The sequence below is a fragment of the Astyanax mexicanus genome, chromosome 2, assembly GCF_023375975.1.
Source record: "Astyanax mexicanus isolate ESR-SI-001 chromosome 2, AstMex3_surface, whole genome shotgun sequence".
In the NCBI taxonomy this organism is placed as follows: Eukaryota; Metazoa; Chordata; class Actinopteri; order Characiformes; family Acestrorhamphidae; genus Astyanax; species Astyanax mexicanus.
In genome coordinates this window covers 74812884-74836305 of record NC_064409.1, presented here as the reverse complement: position 1 = coordinate 74836305, position 23422 = coordinate 74812884, and the positions used below count along the sequence as shown (strand labels likewise).

The window sequence follows — 23422 nt, the reverse complement described above, 5'->3', positions numbered from 1 at the left end:
GAACTCTTAAAACTTGAATATGAACTTGAAATTATTTTCTTTGCATTATTTGAGGTCTGAAAGCTCTGCATCTTTTTTTTGTTATTTCAGACATTTCTCATTTTTTGCAAATAAATGCTCTAAATGACAATATTTTATTTGGAATTTGGGAGAAATGTTGTCTGTAGTTTATAGAATAAAACAACAATGTTCATTTTACTCAAATATATACCTATAAATAGCAAAATCAGAGAAACTGATTCAGAAACTGAAGTGGTCTCTTAATTTTTTTTCCAGTGCTGTAAATGATTAGAGCATAACCTGTCATAGATCCAGTACCTGTAGCAGTGATGTTCTCTGCTCATTCTTCTGCACTTTAGAGGACAGGTGGTGGAACTCCACAGCCATGCGTCCCAGGTGAGCCAGGAGCTGATTGGGGTTGGACTCTTCTGCAAACACGCTAAAGGAGCTCTCCAGCCGCTGCAGCTGACTGGCCAGCTCTGTATTCTCCTGCGGTAAGGGCAGGACACCAGCCTGTGTACACACACACAAACTGATCAGGACCTTATAATTGCCCCGTCATCCTTCTCCAGACGTCCTGTTCCTCCACATTCCACCTCCATCACTCACACATCACATCACAACACCCCACAATAGCCTTCAAAAACAGCTGCCTGATATTTAAAGGCCAAAAATTCCAATAAACAAGCAGTTAGAACAAAGGAGCACACCAGCAGACAATGCTTCTGAGGTATTCTGCTTCACACAGACATCAGATAATATATATATATATATATATATATATTTTTTTTTTTTTTAACAAGACGTCAGTAGAAACACCTTTAAACCCATTTAAACCCGTCTTTGTTTCTCATGGCTAAACCATTTAGATATAATTACGTAATTACATGACTCACGAGATTACATAATTTCATATATTCCAAAATATCACCTCTACTTCCGATTTACCAATACGGCACCATGTTATTATCAAGGGTTTTTACATCACTCAATTATTTTATCAATTATTACATACAAACACCATAATGAACAAAGCCCAAAATCCTGGATTAAAATCACTCTAGATCCATTACAGCTAGATTAAAAATTAATACTGGGTTTATACTATTACAACATTATTACTGTGTAACTACTGGAAAAAATCCTGAAAAGTCATCCTTTATTTAAATAACTCCATAATTGTCACTGTAAGCCTGTAAAATTTAAAAAAAATTTAATATCTCACTGCTAAAAAAGCCCAGAAACGTAATCCTGCATTTAAATGATTCCATAAATATTACACTAAGAATTCATACTGGATACATACTACTCTATAATTATTACTGTTATACTGTAAGAACACACTGAAAATTGTTTCAGAATTTATAAGATTCTATAATTATTACTGTTAAACTGTTAAAAAAATGACAGTGGATGTATAACACTCCATATTTATCACTGTTGCACTGTAAAATATGCATTAAGAATTCATACTGGATTTATACGGCTCCATAATCATCACTTTTATACTTTAAAGTATGCACTAAAGATTTATACGGCTCTATAATTATTACTGTTATACTGTAAGAAAACACTGAAAGTTCTTACTGAATTTATAAGATTCTTTAATTATTACTGTTTGACTAAAATCTGCACTAAGAATTCATACTGCATTTATACGGCTTCATTATTATTACTGTTCTACTGTAAGAAAACACTAAAAAATTCATTCTGGATTTTTGTGACTACAATTATTACTGTTAAACTGTAAGAAAACACTGAAAATGTATACGATTGTATAATTATTAGTTAAACTGTTAAATATGGAGTGTTATTATTTGGATCCACTATCATTTTTTTCCTTTTTTTTTTTTATCACTGTTGCACTGTAAAATATGCACTAAGAATTCATACTGGATTTATACAGCTCTATAATTATTACTGTTATACTGTTAGAAAACACTGAAAATTCTTACTGAATTTATGTACTTACTGTATTTTTATTTTCTTCATCTAAAAGTTAATATCTATTATGATTATTTTTTATTTGATTGTTTGGATTATTAGATCCTTATTATACAATTTACTAGTGATGGATGATTAATACATTTTTCTAAAAATGTACCTTGCTTTTAAAACGAACTCTCAAATATTTGAATAAATCAGTCTCTTCTCAGGATCTCCGAAAGGTAAATCAATTACGAAAAGATTTTCCCTCTGAAATGTGTCCAAAAGAGAAATTCCTGTGATTGCGAGTGTCTTCCTGCTTGAAGTAAATCCTGGAGTTTCCCCCCTGACTCACATCTGACTGTGCCCTATACAAACCACTGAATCACTACAGCGGAGAAGTAGAGCACAGGGAAGAGCTCCAGCACAGCCACAGCATCACAGCACACCGGGCAGCGTGAGGGTCTTTTCTATATGCTCTCCGAAACATACTAAAAGAACACCGACACACTAAAAGATCCCTTCCCAGACCCTCCCAAACATCCCCACATCTCACCGTCTGAGTCTCTGTGACCGTCTTGTCCTCCATGTTCACCAGTTCAAACTGAGAGGACGGCTCCTACAACACACACAAAAGAATGCACAGGATTACAACACAGCTCCCGCAGGGTCACACATATCTGCTGGAGAAGGATGTTGTGCTGCCAAGTAGCTCACAGCAGAGAACCCACACTTACATAATACTGCGCTACAGCAGCGCTGGACATGATAACGGCTCGGGGATACTTACGGTTGCCTCGGGCTGAACGCTTTTTCCAGTCAAACACTCGCGAGGGTCAGCTCTGACGGATGCAGGGTGACTGAGAAGCTTCCCATGACCTGAGGGACCAGAAAAAAAAACATCTTAAATTCAGCCCATAGCATCATACCACCAGCTGTCACTCCAGCATGATGCCAGTACAGTTATTTGCTTAGTTTTAGTTCATTGCTTTCATATTATATTATGTTTAATACTTTTTTTAAAATATATTTTTACCCTACTCTTCTATCCTAACAAGAATCAGGATGCTCTACACCCTTTTATCTTCTCCTGTAAATAAAGTAGTGTAAACTGCTTGATTTTTTGCATCAGGAGTGGTATAAAGTTATCCAAAAGCAGTGTGTAAGACTGGTGGAGAACATATCAAGATACATGAAAACTGTGATCCAAAACCAGGGTTATTCCACCAAATATTGATTTCTGAAATCTTAATTTTATCTTAAATCTTAAAATGATTTGAGGTCTGAAAGCTCTGCATCTTTCTTGTTATTTCAGTCATTTCTCATTTTCTGCAAATAAATGCTCTAAATGATGATATTTTTATTTGGAATTTGGGAAAAATGTTGTCTTTTTCTGTCCAAAAGCTACAAGCTGTACAGCGCTTAATCTTTCTAATTTGAAGATGTATTTGGGAAACAAATAGTGTAAATATAAGCGGTGAAATTTAGTTTTTTTTCTTCACTACTGTACTTAAGCACTAAAATACTGTATCTGTATCTACTGGCATATTATTTTACTTTACTACTGTATTTAAGTACTAAAGTGCAGCATCTGTATCTACTGGAGTATTATTTTTACTTCATTAATGTACTTAAGTACTAAAATACTGTATCCTGTATACTGTTTTCCTACTTCTCTCCTACTTCCACTTTTACTTCACTACACATTTGGATGAGTTTATTTTTTTTTACTCTGATAAATTGTTTATGTGCTGCATCTTTACTCTTTATAATTATAAAAATGTTATAAATCATTTTAAACCCACATAATCACTAAAGTCAGAGTGGGAGATATTCTGCACTTTCACCAGGTTTGATGAAGCTGCTCATCAATGAGTGAATCAAGAGATAAAGCTGAAACCTGCTCCTGTTCTGCCTTTAACTCTAAGAACTTTCCACTGCTTTCAGTAATTACTACATAACCCAGTACTATACTTTTACTTTCAGTACTTCAGTAGTACATTTGAAGCTACATTGAACACAGTACAAAACATGTTAAATACTTTAGTATTTCTACTTATGTATTAAAGAACACTTCAACTTTTATACAAGTCACTTTTTTGATAAAGAAGATAAAGAATACTTTTACTCAAGTCTGGCTCTTTAGTAATCAAGACTTAATTCTACATACAGTGGGTATGAACATTTCATCTCAACTGCTTTATAATAAACAACAGAATACACCAGTTTCTGTCTAACCTTAAAGCCTTTAAATGTCATTACATAAACCCTACCTTGTGTGTCCGTCTGAACAGGCGCTCCCATACACACATTAGAAGCGTAGCTGGAGGTGGAGGACTTCAGAGCTTCGTTATCCCGGACCAGCTCCTCCACGCGCTTCCGCAGTTTAGACGCCTCGGTCTGAGACTCCTCCAGCAGGTCTCCTGCCAACCCAAACACACACGGATCTACAGTTTACTGAAGAGCAATCAACCTGAGCAAGTATCTCCCAAGCAATCTTAGACTCCAGCATTATCACCACGTGAGCTGTGTGAGATTCCCATCAGTGAGTCAGAGCGACATGCCGAAAAAATCCCAATCAGGAAAAGCTGCATTCTGACCTGACAAAACAACCTGCCCAATCACATGCTCCTCCTGCTCACATGCCTAATGTGTGTTTCATTAAAACCTACAACCGGCTGAAATTACTCCAAACACTGAAGTGAAAGCATGCTACACCAAACACTCCCGTATTACTGGTTAGATATGAATTTCCTCAGAGGAAACCTGATACTTCAGGCTTCCAGCTCATAGTCCAACGGGTATCACACATAGGCCTGTCACGATAATCACATCATCAAATTATCGTACAATATATAGACACAGACTACTCAAAATAATTACATTATCCAATAATTGTACAATTTATAGACGCCAGCCTGTCACGATATTCACATCATCAAATTATCATACAATATATAGACACAGACCTCTCACAATAATTACATTATCCAATTATTGTACATCAGATAGACGTAGGTCTGTCACGATAATCACATTATCCAAATATTGTACATTATATAGACATAGGCCTCTTGTGATAATTAAATTAACTAATTATTGTATAATATATAGGCTAGATGTAGTCCGTCCCGATAATCGCGTTATCCAATTATCGTTCAATATATAGATGTAGGTCTGTCACGATAACCACATTATCCAATTATCATACAATATATAGACGTAGGTCTGTCATGATAATCACGTTATCCAATTATCATACAATATATAGACATAGGATGCCCATCCCGCTAATTACATTATCGTACAATATATCGACGTAGGCATGTCATGAAAATCACATTATTAAATTATCGTACAATACATACATGTTTGCCTGTCTGCATAATCGCATTATCCAATTATCGTACAATATACAGATGCAGGCCTTTCCCAACAGTTACATTATCAAATTATTGTACATTATATAGACATAGGCCTGTTACGAGAATCACATTATCCAATTATCGTACAATATACAGATGCAGGCCTTTCCCAACAGTTACATTATCAAATTATTGTACATTATATAGACATAGGCCTGTTACGAGAATCACATTATCCAATTATCGTACAATATATAGATAAAGTCCTGTCACGATAATCATATTATCCAAGCACTGTACAATATGTAGACATAGGCCAGTCATGATAATCACATTATCCAATTATCGTATAATATATAGACATGGGTCCGTCACGATATTCAAATTATTCAGTTATCATACAATATATAGACATAGACCTGTCACGATAATTACATATTATCATAATTATTGAATATATATATATATATATATATATATATATATATATATATATATATATATATATATATATATATAGACGTAGGCACGTTGTAATAATAGCATTATTGAATTATAGTACAACATACAGACATAGGACTGTCATGATAATAGATATGATATCACAATACATTGCCCACAATAAAGATGATCTCCCGATACTGTAGTTCTGCAATACTCAATATATGACAATTTTCTACGATACTTCACAGCATCTGTGTTAATGAAGAGGATAAAATACTCCTTAATAAGCAAACACCAGCAATTATGGATTTATTGGTATCAGTTTCACACAAACTTTTTATATGACAATTGATATAAACAATGTACAACAAAATGCACAGCTTAGCTTGCTTGTGTTTATTTAACACATTTACTGATTGCAGCTCTATAACATAGTGGCATTAATGTGGCAAAAAGTTATTGCTACAAACTTCCAGAAACTAGAATATTTCTGCTACTGTAAAAATGTACACTAAACTAAAACCTTCCTAAACTGTGTAACATAAGAGTATAGAACAATTAATTATAAATAAATACATGAATCTCTTAAAATATTGATATTTGAAGCTACGCATACAATAGATCACCATATTAATATAGTGTCCCACCTGTAATCGTGACCAGCCTAAACACACTCAGTTCAGCTAATTAAATTCAGCATTTCAACACTCACCACTCAGACAATGACTACCCTGCACAAAAGAGCAGCACCTGCCCACTAACTTCAATCAGAAGCATGTTTTCAGTAAACAGCTTTGCAGTGTGTGTTGAAAGCTGGAAAATGCTGGGTAATTCCATCAATCTTCCACAATTTCTCCATCATTAAACAGTTAAAATATAAACAAAGATGTTCAGTCATTATATGTGGAACACTCCATTCTAGATAAAAGACTGAGTCAGAACTCCTCACAGCGCTGGGGAATGGAAGCAGTGTTTAATGCCTTCAAAAGTTCCCTCACAAAAATGGTAACAAAAACACTGCTCAGTGTTTCCGCACCATACATTTTGCAGTGGTGGCCCACCTGCTTGAATTCTGTGAAAAGTCCTATCCTAGCGCTGTACGGCTTGTAGCTTTCGGCCAGAAAACAGATCACTTAATTTTATGTAATTTGCGTGAGTACGGCTTAAAAATGAACTTAAACCTGCCGTTTATCAGCACTCCTTGCTTACACTTCATGTAGAAGCACTCTTACAAAGCTACGCTACTATTGGTGTTCACCTGGGGGCTGGAGGGCTTGTCGAAGGGCTTGTCGAAGAGTTGTTTTTAAGATTTGTCACTATTGTATAATTCTCTGGGTGCTTTCACACCTATCTTTAGATTGGATCAAATGAACAAAATTTGGTCCAATTAAGGGCGTTTTCACACCAGCACCATTTAGTCCGGTTAAAACAGACTCTGGTTTGCTTGTACCCTTAGTGTGGTTTGATTGAGCAGGTATAAAAACAGTAATCACAGATGCAGATAAAAAAAATGGTCCGATACCACCTCCTCTAGCAGGTCTCTGTGCGTTTTTTTTTTTTTAATCTGCACCCTAGTGCGGTTCCAAACAAACTCTGGAGCAGTTCGCTTCTGTTGAGAACGTGATCCGGTCTCCATCCAACACAGCTATCAAATATACTCCTTTTATACGAGCTAAACTGCTGATAAGGCACAGTGTGGGCAGCGTTCACTGCTCGAGCCGCGCAACTCCGTTTACTACATGTACTGCTGCACGCCCTAATAAAAACACTGTTTAAAACCAGAGTTCTGTGTTAAAGCAGTTTCACACTGCACAGATATACACTGAAACACAGAATCTTCTTGTGGTTTATTGGTGTGCATTTTGGTGCGTTTAGGTTTCTGCCTGTGTGAAACCAAACCAAACCAAACCAAACAGAGGGAGAAAACACTCAAAGTAAACAAACTCATCAACTGATTCAGACAAGGTGTGAAAACGCCCTAAAATAGGTGGTTTCAGCTAAAATCAACTACACCATGGTCCGGTTTGATTGCACTGTAAAAAAGGAAGGTTTAATGGAAAGTTCTGACTTTTGAACCAATTACAGGATGTTGAGGCAGGCTATAGTCATCCCTCAAACAAATGGAAGAAGAAAAAGAAACAGTGCTGTTATTAAATATGGCTTTTCTTCTAATGCAAATGTATCTACTGTAACTGTAGATTAACCCTTATTCATAAACAGAAATAAAATGAGTCTGAGCACAACCTATTATACTCATTCTGCTGAAAGTGCACTCGCTGAACTGACAACATGGCATAGTCTGATGCACTCCCTTCCACAAACCAATCAGTGTGAAGAGTGGAGAGACTTGGTTTGGTGAAACCAAAACGAACCAGATAAAATATCTGCAATATAAGAAAACAAATGAATGTTGGTTCTGACCTTGGTCTGAACCTGCAGGTGTTTCATATTTCAATGCTGATATTTAATAGATAATTCAGAAGACATATGGTAATGGCTATAACTGTGTAATGGCTATAACTGTATAACTGTGCTATAACTGTTTACAGTAGACATAAATGTACTTTAAGAACATTTTAATGGCTCTAAAAGTTCTCCCGCAGGAAGTTTTTAAAGTAATTAGTTATCAATACACTGCCTGATGCACAAGACAGGGTTTTATCCTTGCTTTAAAAGCAGGTTTTGGGCTAAAATATATATATATTAATCAATTTAATTAATTAAATTAAGGCAAAAACATTAAATTAAAGCTAAATTAACAGTTTTACAATCACTAACAGTACACATGGGTTTGGATAGTATATCAACTGTCTATATCTGTGTACAGTCATGGTGCATGGACCCCATCACCACCACTGACTATATTGTACAGAAATCAAATTTGGTAGGTGACTAAGAAAGTCTTTATTTACACCTAAGCAAATTAATTAACCAGACACAAATATAAAAGAAATACAGGAATTCCCCTTTAAGTGCCAGGAAATGGGATAAACGGCTGAATCAGGAGTGATAAATCCGGGAAAACCCTGAACCCAGCAGTACATCGGCCCTCCAGGGCCGGGATCTAATTCCCGCCGCCGCTGTACTCTACTGAAACCGAACAGCAGCACAGAAACGATGGACTCACCCAGGCTCTTCAGGCCCTTCATACGCTCTCTCAGGACACTGTTCTCCTCCAGGAGTTGCCGATAGCTGCTGGCCTCCTCTTTGGCCTGACTCTCGCTCCCACCTGGGTCATAGATCCGATACGGGCCCTTTCCGTCCATATCCGCCTACTCGCTTAACATGCTTCCCTGCGCCCAGACACACAAAACACAGCCCAGTCAGATCAGCTGATCTCCAGCAGGATGGACAAGATAAAAACATCCACTCACAACCATTTATAAACACCAGACCAGCCCCAGCCACAGTGACTTAGTGAAACTAAAGCTAACCTACAGGTTTTGACGCACAATAGTCTATTTACAATTCAAAAAAGAAAGCATTTGAATAATCCTGTGCAGGGGATTTCTGTCTAGTTATTTTAGTCCATGGTCATTTGAATGCTCGCCTCTGATACTACAATAAAAAACATGGCTGTTTCATAACTAGCGTTTTTTTAGATGAGGAATCGCACTATAAAGAAACATGAACATTACAGAGTACCTATAGTATAAAAAATAAAAATAAAATATTTAGAGACTTGAACCATTACCTCAATGGCAAATTCACCATTCTCTCTGCTTAATAGTTTGTTCCCTTAGATTAAGAAATTATTCCCTTTAAGTAATAACTATGACTCTCAAATTTATATGTGTGTTCTTTATACAGTGTTCCCTTAGTTTAATAATTTGTTTCCACAGTTTAACCACCTGTTCCTTCGGCATAAAAACGTGTTCCCTCAGTTTAATGAACCATTTCTTCAGACTAACAACTTGTTCACCTCAGGTTAACAATTCATTACCTTCATTTAATAATCAGTTCCTTCAATACAACAGATCATTACTTCAATTCATGAATCAATTCCCCACGAAAAACAGTTAATAAAAAATTAATAAGATATCAGATACACAATTGTTTCTGTCGACCAAATAATAAATACATTATTCAATTAACAGTCCATTTTCTCAGATTAATAATTCTTTCCAACGGTTTAATAACACATGCTCTCATCTCAATAAGTTGTTCCCCAATTCAATAACATGTTAGTTTAGTTTAATAATCCTTTCCCTTGTTTCAATAAATCTGCCCCCCCAGTTTAACAACACATTCCCTCAATTACATAATAATACACTATAATAATACACCATTAATTTAATAACATGTTCCCTTATCTAAATAACTTGTTCCTTCAATTTAATAACACGTTCCCTCATCTCAAGAAATTGTTCCTTTAGTTTAATAACACATTCCCACAATTCTCTAACTAGTTCCTCCAATTTAATAACATGCTTTCTCATCTAAATAAATTGTTCCTTCAGTTTAATAAATAACATTACCTCATATCAATAGCTTGTTCCTCCAATTTAATAACACACTCCTTCAATTCAACCATACATTTCTTCAATTACATAATATTGAATCATTTTTTCAGTTTAATAAAACGTTCCCTCCGATTAACAATCCATTACCTCAATCACATAATAGTAAATAATTCCTTTAGTTTAACAACACATTCCCCAATCTAGAATAACTTGTTCATCCAATTTAATACCATGTTCCCTCATTTTAATCATACGTTCCCTCAATTACATAATCATAGATAATTGCTTCAGTTTAATAACACATTCCCTTATCTAGCCCTTAAATCGTTCCTCCAGTTTAACCACACATTCCCTCAATTACACAACAATAAATCATTCCTTCAGTTTAATAACACAATCCCTCATCTCAATAAATTGCTCCTCCAGTTTAGTAACACGTTTCCTCCGTTTAAAACCCCATTCAATTATTTAATAATAAATCCTTCCTCCAGTTTAGTAACACGTTTTCTTATCTAAATAATGTGTTCCTCCAATTTAATAACACGTTCCCTCAGTTTAACAATCCATTCCCTAAATTAAACAACAACTCGTTCCTTCAATATAAAACTCTAAATGAATCGTTCCCTCACCTCCTACAAAACACACGTTCACGACAATAACGTCATTTAAAGATAATTGAAAATCCCCCACACTGCCTCTCTCCTCTGTTCAGCTCCCACTGATAATAACAGTGAGGATACATCCAGACTTTACCAACATCTGCCGCGTTTAAGGCTCGAAACTGACTGAGAACGTTTCACTTTCCTTTCCATGATGATGATAAAGAACAGTGATGAAGCAGAGAGCAGATATATGGAGACAAAGAGAAGAATAGATAACAGCCGCAGTGGATTGCTAGCTAGATAAATACTGTACTATACAGCCTGTGAGCAGTCCAGTTAGCCTATTATTAGTGAGGTATACAGAGAGGTATACAGTGGTGAATCCAGGTCCACAATGTATTACTCCGCTCCGGGATTTTGCTCCAACTGCCTGGGCGGCTCTGCTGCAGCCGCGCTACAGCTCAACCGCCTTTGCAGTTGGAGCAAAATCACGGAGCGGATTACTACATTGTGGAAATGGATTTGCCATATGTGCCTCTTTTGCCATTTTCACTCGTTTAAACTAGATTTTAAGGCGAATAAATGACCAAATGAACCAATTTAAGCCTCCACATCTAATATATAACACTGTACAATACAATTACCACCGTTAAAACACCAACAAATCGTTAAATAAAACATTACCGTTAAATCTCTCAGTGTTTGAATCTAACTAACGTTAGTTAGCAAGCTAGCTTTCACCATTAACCTAGCTTTAAAGCTAACTAGCACCAAGCTAACGGTGCTAACAACAAATTTTGAGCTTTTTAATTTATAATAATTCGTTTAAAATCGCAGTTTAATCGCAGAAATCTCGTAAAACAGCCGTTTTTCTGACCTGTCGTCGCCGTGCGTCGCAGCGAATCGCGATCCGAGCCGTGAAACGCGGCGTAACCGGGGAAATTCCACCTAACAACGCTGATATAAACAGCTGTGATTGACAGCGCCCCCGACCAATAGGAATGAGCAGTGGGCGGGCCTCTGAGCCAATTGTGAACTGCGAGGGGCAGGGCCAGCTCTGATTGACAGGTGAGTGGACAAATGGTGAGGTGAGACTAGACAAGATCAGCACACCAATAACGACGGGCGCCTGCTATAGCTTGCTTTATGGACCTTATCTTTGTTTAAAGAGACAAGAGCAGCCAATAAGGTTTTTTGCGTTCAATTTAGGGACATTGCTGTGAGGATTTAATTGCATTCGGCCTCAAACAACTGTAACTAATAAAAATATAAACAAAAATAATATATATGGCCACTTAAAATGTCATACTAATGGATTAACAGTTAATTAATTAATAAATAAATTGGTTAAGAAAGAGGGATTATTATAAAAAAAAAAAAATTATACATAATAAATCAGTTCACTTTAGTTTCTAAATCAGTTTATCTGATTTTGCTATTTATAGGTTTATGTTTGAGTAAAATGAACGTTGTTGTTTTGTTCTATAAACTACTGACATTTTTCCAAATTCCAAATAAAAATATTATAATTTAGAGCATTTATTTGCAGAAAATGAGAAATGGCTGACATAACAAAAAGATGCAGAGCTTTCAGACCTCAATGAATGCAAAGAAAACAAGTTTGTATTCATAAAGTTTTAAGAGTTCAGAAATTATTTTTTAATGTAATAACCCTGATTTTTAATCACAGTTTTTATTTATCTTGGCATGTTCTCCTCCACCAGCCTTACACACTGCTTTTGGATAACTTTATGCCACTCCTGGTGCAAAAATTCAAGCAGTTTGACTCACCAATAAGTGGAGTAAGCACTGGTGGGAATCATGTTTTTATTTTTTCAACTGTGACAACCATAGCTTTATGTTATATGTTGGGACATTGCTGTGAGGATTTGATTGCATTCAGTCTTAAAACTAATAAAAAGCACCATTAAGTTTGTATGCTAAAGTTGGATAAGTATTTCAATTTAAAGAGCTATGAGGATAATAAAGCTTTATGTTATACGTTGGGTCATTGCTGTGAGGATTTGATTGCATTTAGCATCAAAACTAATTAAAAGCATCAGTTAATGCATTTAGTATATATTTTTTCTTTATTAAAGCCAAACATTGAGCACTTATAAATTCCTTGTCAGTAATATTAGATATCAGGCTTCCTTCTGCATTACACAGACATTTTAATCAGATGAAAAATCCACCCCAAAACAGATATAGTTGTTGAAATGCTCCTCCCACGTTAAACATACATCAGAAGGGAGTTTTCCACATCTTTACTTCAGAAACTCTTACTCTAGAAATGGAGGTAGGATGTGAGTAGGCATGTTTACATCAGATTTAGCAATGGTTACATTTTTATTTTAGCCAGAATGTTCACTAAGGGGGGAATCCATCTATTTATGCTAAGAGTATTGTAAATAGAAATAACTATAATATACAGCTCTGGAGACCTCTTAAAAATGATGACTTTCTTTGATTTTACCAAGTTGAAAACCTCTGGAATATAATCAAGAGGAAGATGGATGACCAAAAGCCATCAAATCAAACTGAACTGCTTGAATTTTTGCATCAGGAGTGGAATAAAGTTATCCAAAAGCAGTGTGTAAGACTGGTGGAGGAGAACATTCCAAGATGCATGAAAACTGTGATTAAAATCCAGGGTTATTCCACCAAATATTGATTTCTGAACTCTTAAAACTTTATGAATATGCTGTATATATTAAAAAGGCTTTTATTCCTAATGTTTTCACTATTTGACACGATGACTGTTCCATTCCCTTCTGTTCTGTAGAAAATAAGCTAAACCTGTCTGCCATCTGTTAGATTTGCATTCAGAATCTCTGCAGAGGGAACCAGAGCCTGAGCCAGACTGTTTGCTAGACCCGCCCCCTTCTCCCAAACCAAGTGTCTCACTGCGTTCATTGAGTTTACAGTGCATCAGATTCTTCCACTGTATGTCTGATAAAAGTGCAGTTCATGTATTTTATTACCAGAGAATTTACATTTCCATCAAATTACAGAACTGGGTGCTCGGTTCTGTTTACTCTGTTTAGCCCTGTGATGAAGCAAAGCTACTATGGTCCAGATTAACCTATAATCTGCTGTTTGTTTTAAGCACCATTTTTACTTGGCTCAGATAAAAAAAAAATGTAAAAAGAGCGAATACAAACTCTAGCTAGTAAACCCTAACGACACTAACGTTGCTGGGCTTATTTATTTGTGGGACCGCGTCTTTGCCTCCGCCGTCTATTGAAGACATGACGTTTCTGCACTATGTCTCTATGGAATCCAGTGGCTCCCAGTGGTGTTTAATCACATCGCATTTGGTTTGTATTTGGTTTGTAAGCGCTGCATCATTGCTAGGTTACCTGTATGTGGTGGAGTAATACATAGAATAGCTTTGGTCACAGTGCATTACCGGCTGATAATGTCATTCATAAAACGCCTCTCAGCCAATTACATTGCAGGGTCAGAACTAACTGTGGTATAATTATAAGAATACATTTATATTTATTAGTTTGATAGGAAATAAAGTATGGAAATAGGAAGTAGGAAATGAAGTATGAATCCAATTTCCATTTATTACAACACTTTAATTGGACGATGCAGAGAAAGCCTTTGAAACGGCTACATGTGACCGGCTGAAGGGGGGCAGTGCATTCATGTGTGTTGATGTGACAGAGCAGTGTAAATGCAGCAGTAAGCCTTTATGGAGTCATTTCTTAATAACACAAAAGCAGGATGAGGTCATTTATTAGTAATGTCTATCAGGCTGTCAGTATTGGTCAATACCAGAATCTTTGCTTCCCATAAATTTTCAGAAGTGATGTAAATGTGTATAGACCTAACCTATTATTAGTCCAGAATAAAGTGTCTAATCAAATTTAAGGTAAAAATGATGAAGTTGCTGTTTTATACCAAAATAATTCTAATGCAGACATCAAAAGAAATGTCTGGCATTCATAAAAATATGACTTTTTTAAGCTACTTTTACTATTAAATAACAATAGTATTGTACATACATACTAATTACATAGTAATTACACCATTTTAGAACCTCAGGGACACAATATCTACAGTAAGAATGAATAAAAAAAACTTGTTGTGGAGATATGAGATCTTTGACACAGTGATGAAATGGAACAATAAAAGTATACAGCTCTGGAAAAAATTAAGAGACCACTTCAGTTTCTGAATTGGTTTCTCTGAATTTGGTATTTATAGGTATATGTTTGAATAAAATGAACATTGTTGTTTTATTCTATAAACTACAGACAACCTATTTAACCAAATTCCAAATAAAAATATTGTCATTTAGATCATTTATTTGCAGAAAACGAGAAATGACTGAAACAAAAAAGATGCATAGTTTTAAAGTTTAAGAGTTGAGAAATCAATATAAAAACCCTGGTTTTTAATTACAGTTCACACATCTGTGGCATGTTCTCCTCCACCAGTCTTACACACTGCTTTTGGATATGTTTATGTCACTCCTGGTGCACAAATTTAAGCAGTTCAGTTTGGTTTGATGGCTTGTGATCATCCATCTTCCTCTTGATTATATTCCAGAGGTTTTAAATTTGGCAAAATGAAAAACTCATAATTTTTTTGGTGGTCTTTTAATTATTTTCCAGAGCTGTATGTACACTACCATCAGCCATAACATTAAAACCACCTGCTTAGTTTGGAGTAGATCAAAATGTGCCACCAAAACAGCTCTGATCCATTGAGGCATGGACTCTACAAAACCTATAAATGTATTCAGTGAGACTTGGAGAACTTTTGATATACTGTACTTTTTGACTAGGGGTGGGACAAAATATTGATATCGCAATATATCGAATCATTTTCATTTGCATTACATTATCAGTGCAGGGAGTCAAATATAGATATATTATTAAACCATAGCCGCTCTAAATAAACTAGGACTAGTACCCCCCTCCCATTTTGACTTAGTAAAGTTACTGCTTCATTACTCCACATGGTGGCGCTATAATCAAATGAATAGGTTAAACCTGCGGTGAAGAATATTGGTTGCCAATAAATTCATAATTCCTAGTATTTGCTTATTTAGGTTATAATGGGCAATGTATTGTGATAATAGTGTATCGTGAGATGCCACGGACACCGCACAAGATGTTCTGACCCAGTCATCTAGACATCACAGTTCTTGGTTCTTGTCAAACAACATAATCTCATATCTTAACAACTGTTCACTCGCTGCCTAATCTGTATATCTCACTCTTTGACAGATGCTACTAGTATCAAGATAACGAATGTAATTAATTTCATCTCTTGGTGGTTATAATTTTATGGCTGATCAATGTATATGGTTTATACTGTTATCTGTAAACATGGAAAATGATGTCACACAGCTGAAACAGTGGGTGTAGGTGCTCCTATAAGTGGGTGTAGTCTAAACACAGTGCAGACTTTAGTCTATTTTTGAAGATATTACTGTGTCATACCACGTAAACAGTGTCGGAACCCACAGGAACCTCTGACAAGATCCGAAAGTGCATTGTTTCATTGTTGTCTATTGAAAAATGTAAGATGGTAGGTTTCAAACTGAGATAAGTTAAAATGTACCTTATAACTTCATAACACATTTTATTTTGTTACAAAATACAACTACAATATGTTTAAATGGAAAATAGCATTTTTTTTTAAAGTAGCTGCGCCATTAAAATAGCAATCCGCCAAAATCAGAGTGCCCCTGGCTCTTAAAGGAAATACCAAATCATGCAACTTATTAATTAAAATAATTAGCACCTCATTTTTAGCCTAAAGGTCACTAAATTAGGGATTGAAAAAAGGCAGATTAAAAAAGTATGGGTACCCAAGGCTAATTAGAGTGATTGATGGAGGTTCCACATCACAACTTGCAGGATTTTTTAAGAATCTGCTGCTCATGTCTTGGTGTCAAATATCACAGAGCTGCGTTGGCATCAAAAGTGGGTCTACACAACTTGGCAGGTGGTTTTAATATTATGGCTGATTACCGTATATTTCGCACTAAGGTGAGAAGACGCATTATGTGACACTAGTAAGGAACAGGGGTGTCGCCATATTTTCCTTTTAACTTGCACCACTGGGTGGCAAAACCTGTAAAGCTAAGCTAAGCTAAGCTAAGTAAACAAAACTGTAATTCTTTAAAAACATTCTCTTTTAAAGGGAAACAAGTGCTGGATGTAAATCTACACAGATGTCTCTCATGAAAACTGTTTATTTGGGTGAGTAAAGCTCTTACGTTTATTTACAGTAAACTTATATTTGCAGATTTCCACTAAGGCTAGCCGTGCTTAGCGGCTAATACCACCCGACAGCGCTACTCTGAGGAACCCTGAGTGTTCTGGTAAGCCAGGGTGATATTAGCTAGCAGAACAGCCCACGTAACTTGTTTTAACACGGTAAACATTCAGGCTACAATCCGATAATACTCACTGGTGAAACAGAGAAACAGAGCTATTGCTTAGCACAGTTAGTACCTGATGCTAATACTGCTCCAGCATGGCTAGCTAGGGTTAGCAGAAGGCTACAGTCTGATAATACTCACCAGCAAAACAGAGAAAGAGCTAGTGCTTAGCACAGTTAGTGGCTAATGCAAATACTGCTCCAGTAGTGCTAGCTGGAGTTAGCAGCAGGCTACAGGCAGATAATAATCACCTCTGAACGGTAAAAGAGCTAGCGCTTAGCACGGTTAGAAGCTAATGCTAATACTGCTCCAGTCTCTGTGCTGGAGAACTAAACTGAAACTCCTGTATAACTCTGTACTTTAGGCGCACTGACGAATTTTGGTAAAAATAAAGGATTTTAAATACACCTTATAGTGTGAAAAATACATTATTCCATCAAATCCTCAGGGAAAATAATAAAACATATGAAAAATTGAAGATGTTTTGCACTGCTTTGACCTCCACACATCGCATGATAACACAATAGCCCTTGTTTATTACAGCATCACAAACTACAGTTAAATACAGTGTGAAATTACATACAATCGATGCTCAATTCAGTAACGTAATAAAGTCATTACACTGAGACGAGGCTTACGTGGAGATCTGCAGAAATCATCTGACTGTAATACCAAAATACACATTAATGACCTAAATCTGCTTCAGAGCGTCTGCATATTCGCCCAGACAGGAATCTGATATAGAGTACGGCCACATAACGAGGGTGGGCGATTTGGTCCTAAAATAATACCACGATATTTCATGGTATTTTCGTGCTAACGATACTTTTGGTGATAACATGACAAAACACTGAGTTAAAAATATTTAATTTTATTATTGCATACAATATGATATGGCACACCCGTAACTGAGATATTAAAAAATATATATATATCAGATTTATAACAGAATGAAGTCAATGATCTAAAATGTCATTATACTAATAATAATGCTCTCTAAATATCTCCATATATCCAGGATTAAAGTAAAATAAATGATACTGAACAGATATAATCTGTCACTAGTAGATATATAATGGGAAATGAGAACAATGTGATTTTTCCTTTTGCAAAAACAGCAAAAAGTAGTACACTGACGTGATAAATAGGCGTGGGTGATATGGCATGATATTTTAGGGTATAATATCAGTCACAATATTAAGAAAATGTTGGCAACATTATTGCGCACAATACGATATGACACACACCTAGCCATATATCACCACAGTCCAGTAAAAAACGTACTGTATCTAAAAAACAGCAGCTTTACAGGAGAGAGATCTTTTTTAACTTTCAATGGAAGTCAATGTAATAAAAGTTAATTTCAGCTCATTTTGGTCAATTTCTATTGGTCCATTCATTAGAAAGTTTTGTAGGTAGTGTAAAATACAGTTTGTGTGTTCAAACTATGCTGTAAACTAAAAATCGACAAATAATTTGTCCGTACTAGTTTTTTTTTTATTATTATTTGGACAGTGACGAAATACACACCAGTACACATCATAAAATCTTATGTTTAAGCTTTTGTCATGTAACATGTTGATTTGATTGATTGGTGTTTGATAATCTATAAAGGAAATTTACTGTTCTCATTTTGCTTGACTCTTCTACTAGAGACACATTATATCTGCCCAATATAGTTTACTTTATTCATTTTTTTATGTGTTTATTTCATGAGCGCATTATTAGCATAATTACATATTATATTAGTTTTGGTGTTAATACCTGACCCCCCCCCCCCCCCCAAAAAAAAAAAAGAAAAAAAAAAAACACAAAAACAATAAAACTTGTAATTTTATTGTGTAATTAATGTGTATATAATGCATGATATTAATATGGCATACTATTTTTTTTCTTCCATTTTTTCCAATTTTGGCCACAAAGTCAGTGTTTAGTGATGTAAACCACAGCTCAGAGGTTCAGAACATAACCCGCATTTTTCCTCGCCTGCCTGTTTAACCCGCTGTTTCTCTTTGTGGAGAATCTTTAAATCTTTATCATGCATTCTTCTTTATTCCATCGCCCCACGCTGGCTTTACCTCCCCTCAAACGTACTAGTATTTTCATTATTACCACTAATATAAATATAATTAAAAATTTTTTTTTACATTTTTTTTATATCAACTATAAAAATCTGCATCTTAAGAAGAACAAGTCTGAGTATTCACAGTTAATCACAGAATATTGTAGTGAATAATCTGATTAAATTGTTAAATCATTTGACACCACTATATATATATATATATATATATATATATATATATATATATATATATATATATATATATATATATATATATTTATATATAGTTCTAGGGAAAAAAATCACTAATCCAGCAAATATTGATTTATGAACTTTATGAGTATGAACTTGTTTTCTTTGCATTATTTGAAGTCAGCTATTTCTCATTTTCTGCAAATAAATGCTCTAAATGACAATATTTTTATTTGGAATTTGGGAGAAATGTTGTCCGTAGTTTATAGAATAAATTAACAATGTTAGTTTTACTCAAACATACAGGTACACCTATAAATAGCAAAACCAGAGAAACTGATTCAGAAACTGATTTAGAAACTGAATCTCCTCCACCAGTCTTACACACTGCTTTTGGATAACTTTATGCTGCTTTACTCCTGGAGCAAAAATTCAAGCAGTTCAGTTTGGTTTGATGGCTTGTGATCATCCATCTTCCTCTTGAGGTTTTCAATTTAGTAAAATTAAAGAAACTCATCATTTTTAAGTGGTCTCTACTTTTTATTCCAAATATATGTTTACTTGATGTCAATTAATTATTATTTACAACATTCTTAAGCATTAAAATGTAGTAATGTTTAAAAATAGTGTCAATTCATTAATATTTAAGACATTTAAACCATTTATTGATGTTTAATAGTACTGTTTTTTGACCTACTCGTTTTTTTTTTTATTATTATTTAATGATACGTCATATAGTATATTTGTAATCTATCCAGTAAATTGCCCTATATTAGTTTTGGCAGTGTAAATGGAGTATATATGGGGGTGTACAGTGTGTTACAGGGGCAGTTCAGCAGAACGCAGTGAAAAGAGAGCAGCTGTGAGTAATGGGAAAATAAATAGTGACATCTTGTGGAAATAGTGCAGGGCTTGTGGTTTAGGAGGTAAATTACAGAGCTGGGTGTACGGTGGAGCGTTCTCGTGTAAAATTCACTCGAAGAAATGAACCGAGGTGACCGTTTCACTTACACACTGAAAATACACTGAAGCTTTATGGTGAACCTCTATGGCCTGAGTTAGCGGAGAGGAAATGAGCGCTGTAATTACATTAGGCTCATCATGGTATGGGGTTTTTGAGTGCATATAGGCTTATACATGTCAAATTTTACATTATCATACTTATATACATTTTTTAAAAATTTTAAATTAATAAAGTACACTGAAGTTCTAATATGAATAGAGAACTAGTGAACTATTATAACTTCAAATGTTGCTGTTTAATTATTAATCTATACGAAAAAAAAAATGTATGCAGCATAAAAGTGCAGCACACAGTGTAGTGCATGTTTTTAGAAAAGACAGAAATAAACCTCGACAATTAAAGCTATAAATCTAATTTATATTTAAATAAACTCTGTTTAAACTTGTTTAATGCTGTAAAATACTTTTTTAACACAAACGAACTTGAATAATCTGTCCTGCAGTGCTAAACACATTAAAACGATCAGCCTGTAGGAATCACATGCATTTCAATACTCTTCATTAAACTCAACATACATTATATTACACTATTAATGGTTTAATACCACAAAAAATATTACATACTGCTTTTAAAGCAAGCTGAATGCATTCTTCCTGCAGTAAATAAGCTCAAACACCACAAAACCTAAAGCCAAGCCAGAGCAAAGTGCAGGAAAGTCATGCTTAAGCCCATTATATATATTAATTTAACATATACACACATATAGCATAAATACACAGCATTTGCACACTCACCTACACAAGATGCTTGTGTCCGTGAGGCGTTTTTTAAGGAAACTGGTGGCACTGGGGGAAGCGTTAGCTGTTTTTTAACACAAGTGGGGAATTCCCACATAGTGAAAGGCCCTGATATTTTCAGCTCTAAAGGGGGGACCTGGTACGGGTCCAAGAGTCGGCCTACTTAAGTGCTGCCACACAACACACAGCTTTAATAAGAGCCCTGACCGCTGTAATCTATAAACTACAGTCCAGTTCAGCTTCAGAAACAAGCTCTGAACTTCTGCAACGGCAGGTTATAAAGGGTTAAAAGCACAGACGCCCACTCATTTCACTGCACTAACTGTGTGAGCAAGGCTGTGAAGCTTCTGTTTTTTAATTTTCTACAATATCTCTTCAATCTACAGCTGTTTCCCCTGTTTTTCTGGTTTTTTGCTTATAATATGTATGCCCCAAAAATAATATTTTATAATATAGAGTAGGAAAAGGCCTTTAAAGCCTTGTTAAACAATATTAAATACATTTATAAATTGTTATTATGCACGCAGCAAATCTGTTGTTCATTATCTACTATACATGATTCAGTATCTGCTCTAATTTATTGAATATCTACGATAAATTTACCAATTTTAGCAATTATTACACATAATTCAGTTTTTTTCACTATAAAAAATCATTATCAACAATAAAATGATTATTGTTCACTGTCTACAATAAATCTCTACTGTAAGTGTATGATTCAGTATCTACCATACTGTACATAATTCAGTATCTGAAGTACATAATTCAGTCTCTGCAGTAAATGATTCAGTATCTGCAGTACATAATTCAGTCTCTGCAGTAAATGATTCAGTATCTGCAGTACATAATTCAGTCTCTGCAGTAAATGATTCAGTATCTGCAGTAAATGATTCAGTATCTGCAGTAAATGATTCAGTATCTGCAGTACATAATTCAGTATCTGCAGTACATAATTCAGTCTCTGCAGTAAATGATTCAGTATCTGCAGTAAATGATTCAGTATCTGCAGTACATGATTCAGTATCTGTAGTAAATTATTCAATATCTACTATGCATAATTCAGTAGCTGCAGTACATGATTCAGTATGTACTATACAAAATTCAGTACCTGCAGTAAATGATTCAGTATCTGAATTAAATGATTCAGTATCTACTATACATAACTCAGTAGCTGCAGTACATGATTTAGTGTGTATTATACAAAATTCAGTATCTGCAGTAAATGATTCAGTATTTACTATGCATAATTCAGTATCTGCAGTACATGAATCAGTATTTATCATTACATATTCTAAATCTACAATACAAAATTCAGTATCTTCAGTAAATGATTCAGTATTTACTGTACATAATTCAGTATCTGCAGTAAATGATTCAGCATATACTATGCATACTTCAGTATCTGCAGTACATAATTCAGTATCTGTACTACATAATTCAGTATCTGCAGTAAATGATTCAGTATCTACTATTATAGATTATAAATTTACTATAGGCAATTCAGTATTTAATATTACAGATTCTGAATCTACTGTACATAATTCAGTATATGCAGTAAATGATTCAGTATCTACTATTATAGATTATAAATTTACTATAGGCAATTCAGTATTTAATATTACAGATTCTGAATCTACTGTACATAATTCAGTATATGCAGTAAATGATTCAGTATATACTATGCATACTTCAGTATCTGCAGTACATAATTCAGTATCTGTACTTCATAATTCAGTATCTACTATTAGAGATTCTGAATCTACTATACACAATTCAGTATCTGCAGTAAATTATTCAGTATCTACTATACATAGTTAAGTATCTGCAGTAAATGATTTAGTGTCTACTATATTATTTCAGTATTTTAGTATTTACTATTACAGATTTTCCATTCTACTGTAATAAATTCAGTATTCTGTTATAAACTATTCATTTGTTTATTTTATATATTTTTTTCTTCTCCTGTAAAGTTGTGCAGTTATTTGAAGTTGCATGTGTTTTGCGTGACGGTGACGAGGTGGTATACTGTGTTGTATATTGTATGTTACAGATCTTGCGCACTATAGAGCGTGACCTACGCTGGTGTGTGTGTGTGTGTGTGTTTGCAGGCTGTTATTTCTCTCTCTCTGTGCGTGTTTGTGCTTGCAGGCGTGGAGGTCAAGCTGCAGAGCTGAAATCCTGATCATTTGTTTGGATGT

At 34.9% G+C, this 23422-nt stretch overlaps 1 protein-coding gene across 6 annotated transcripts in view; it reads right to left on the bottom strand.

The window, feature by feature from the left end:
- tnip1 (TNFAIP3 interacting protein 1) overlaps window positions 1–21242 on the bottom strand; it is a 47390-nt gene extending 26148 nt beyond the window's left edge. For 3 of the 6 annotated variants that reach the window (XM_022671946.2, XM_049475261.1, XM_049475264.1), the window contains exons 1-6: window positions 21222–21242; window positions 8863–9028; window positions 4200–4349; window positions 2717–2805; window positions 2483–2545; window positions 319–513 (exon numbers count right to left, since the gene is read on the bottom strand). In XM_022671946.2, coding sequence (XP_022527667.2) covers window positions 319–513; window positions 2483–2545; window positions 2717–2805; window positions 4200–4349; window positions 8863–9001 — 636 coding nt within the window. In that variant the 5' untranslated portion in view covers window positions 9002–9028; window positions 21222–21242. Of the gene's footprint in view, window positions 1–318; window positions 514–2482; window positions 2546–2716; window positions 2806–4199; window positions 4350–8862; window positions 9029–11677; window positions 11783–21221 lie in introns of those variants that run through there. The other 3 variants (XM_049475263.1, XM_049475262.1, XM_049475265.1) reach the window with 3 other exon arrangements.
- Window positions 21243–23422: the final 2180 nt, after the last annotated feature.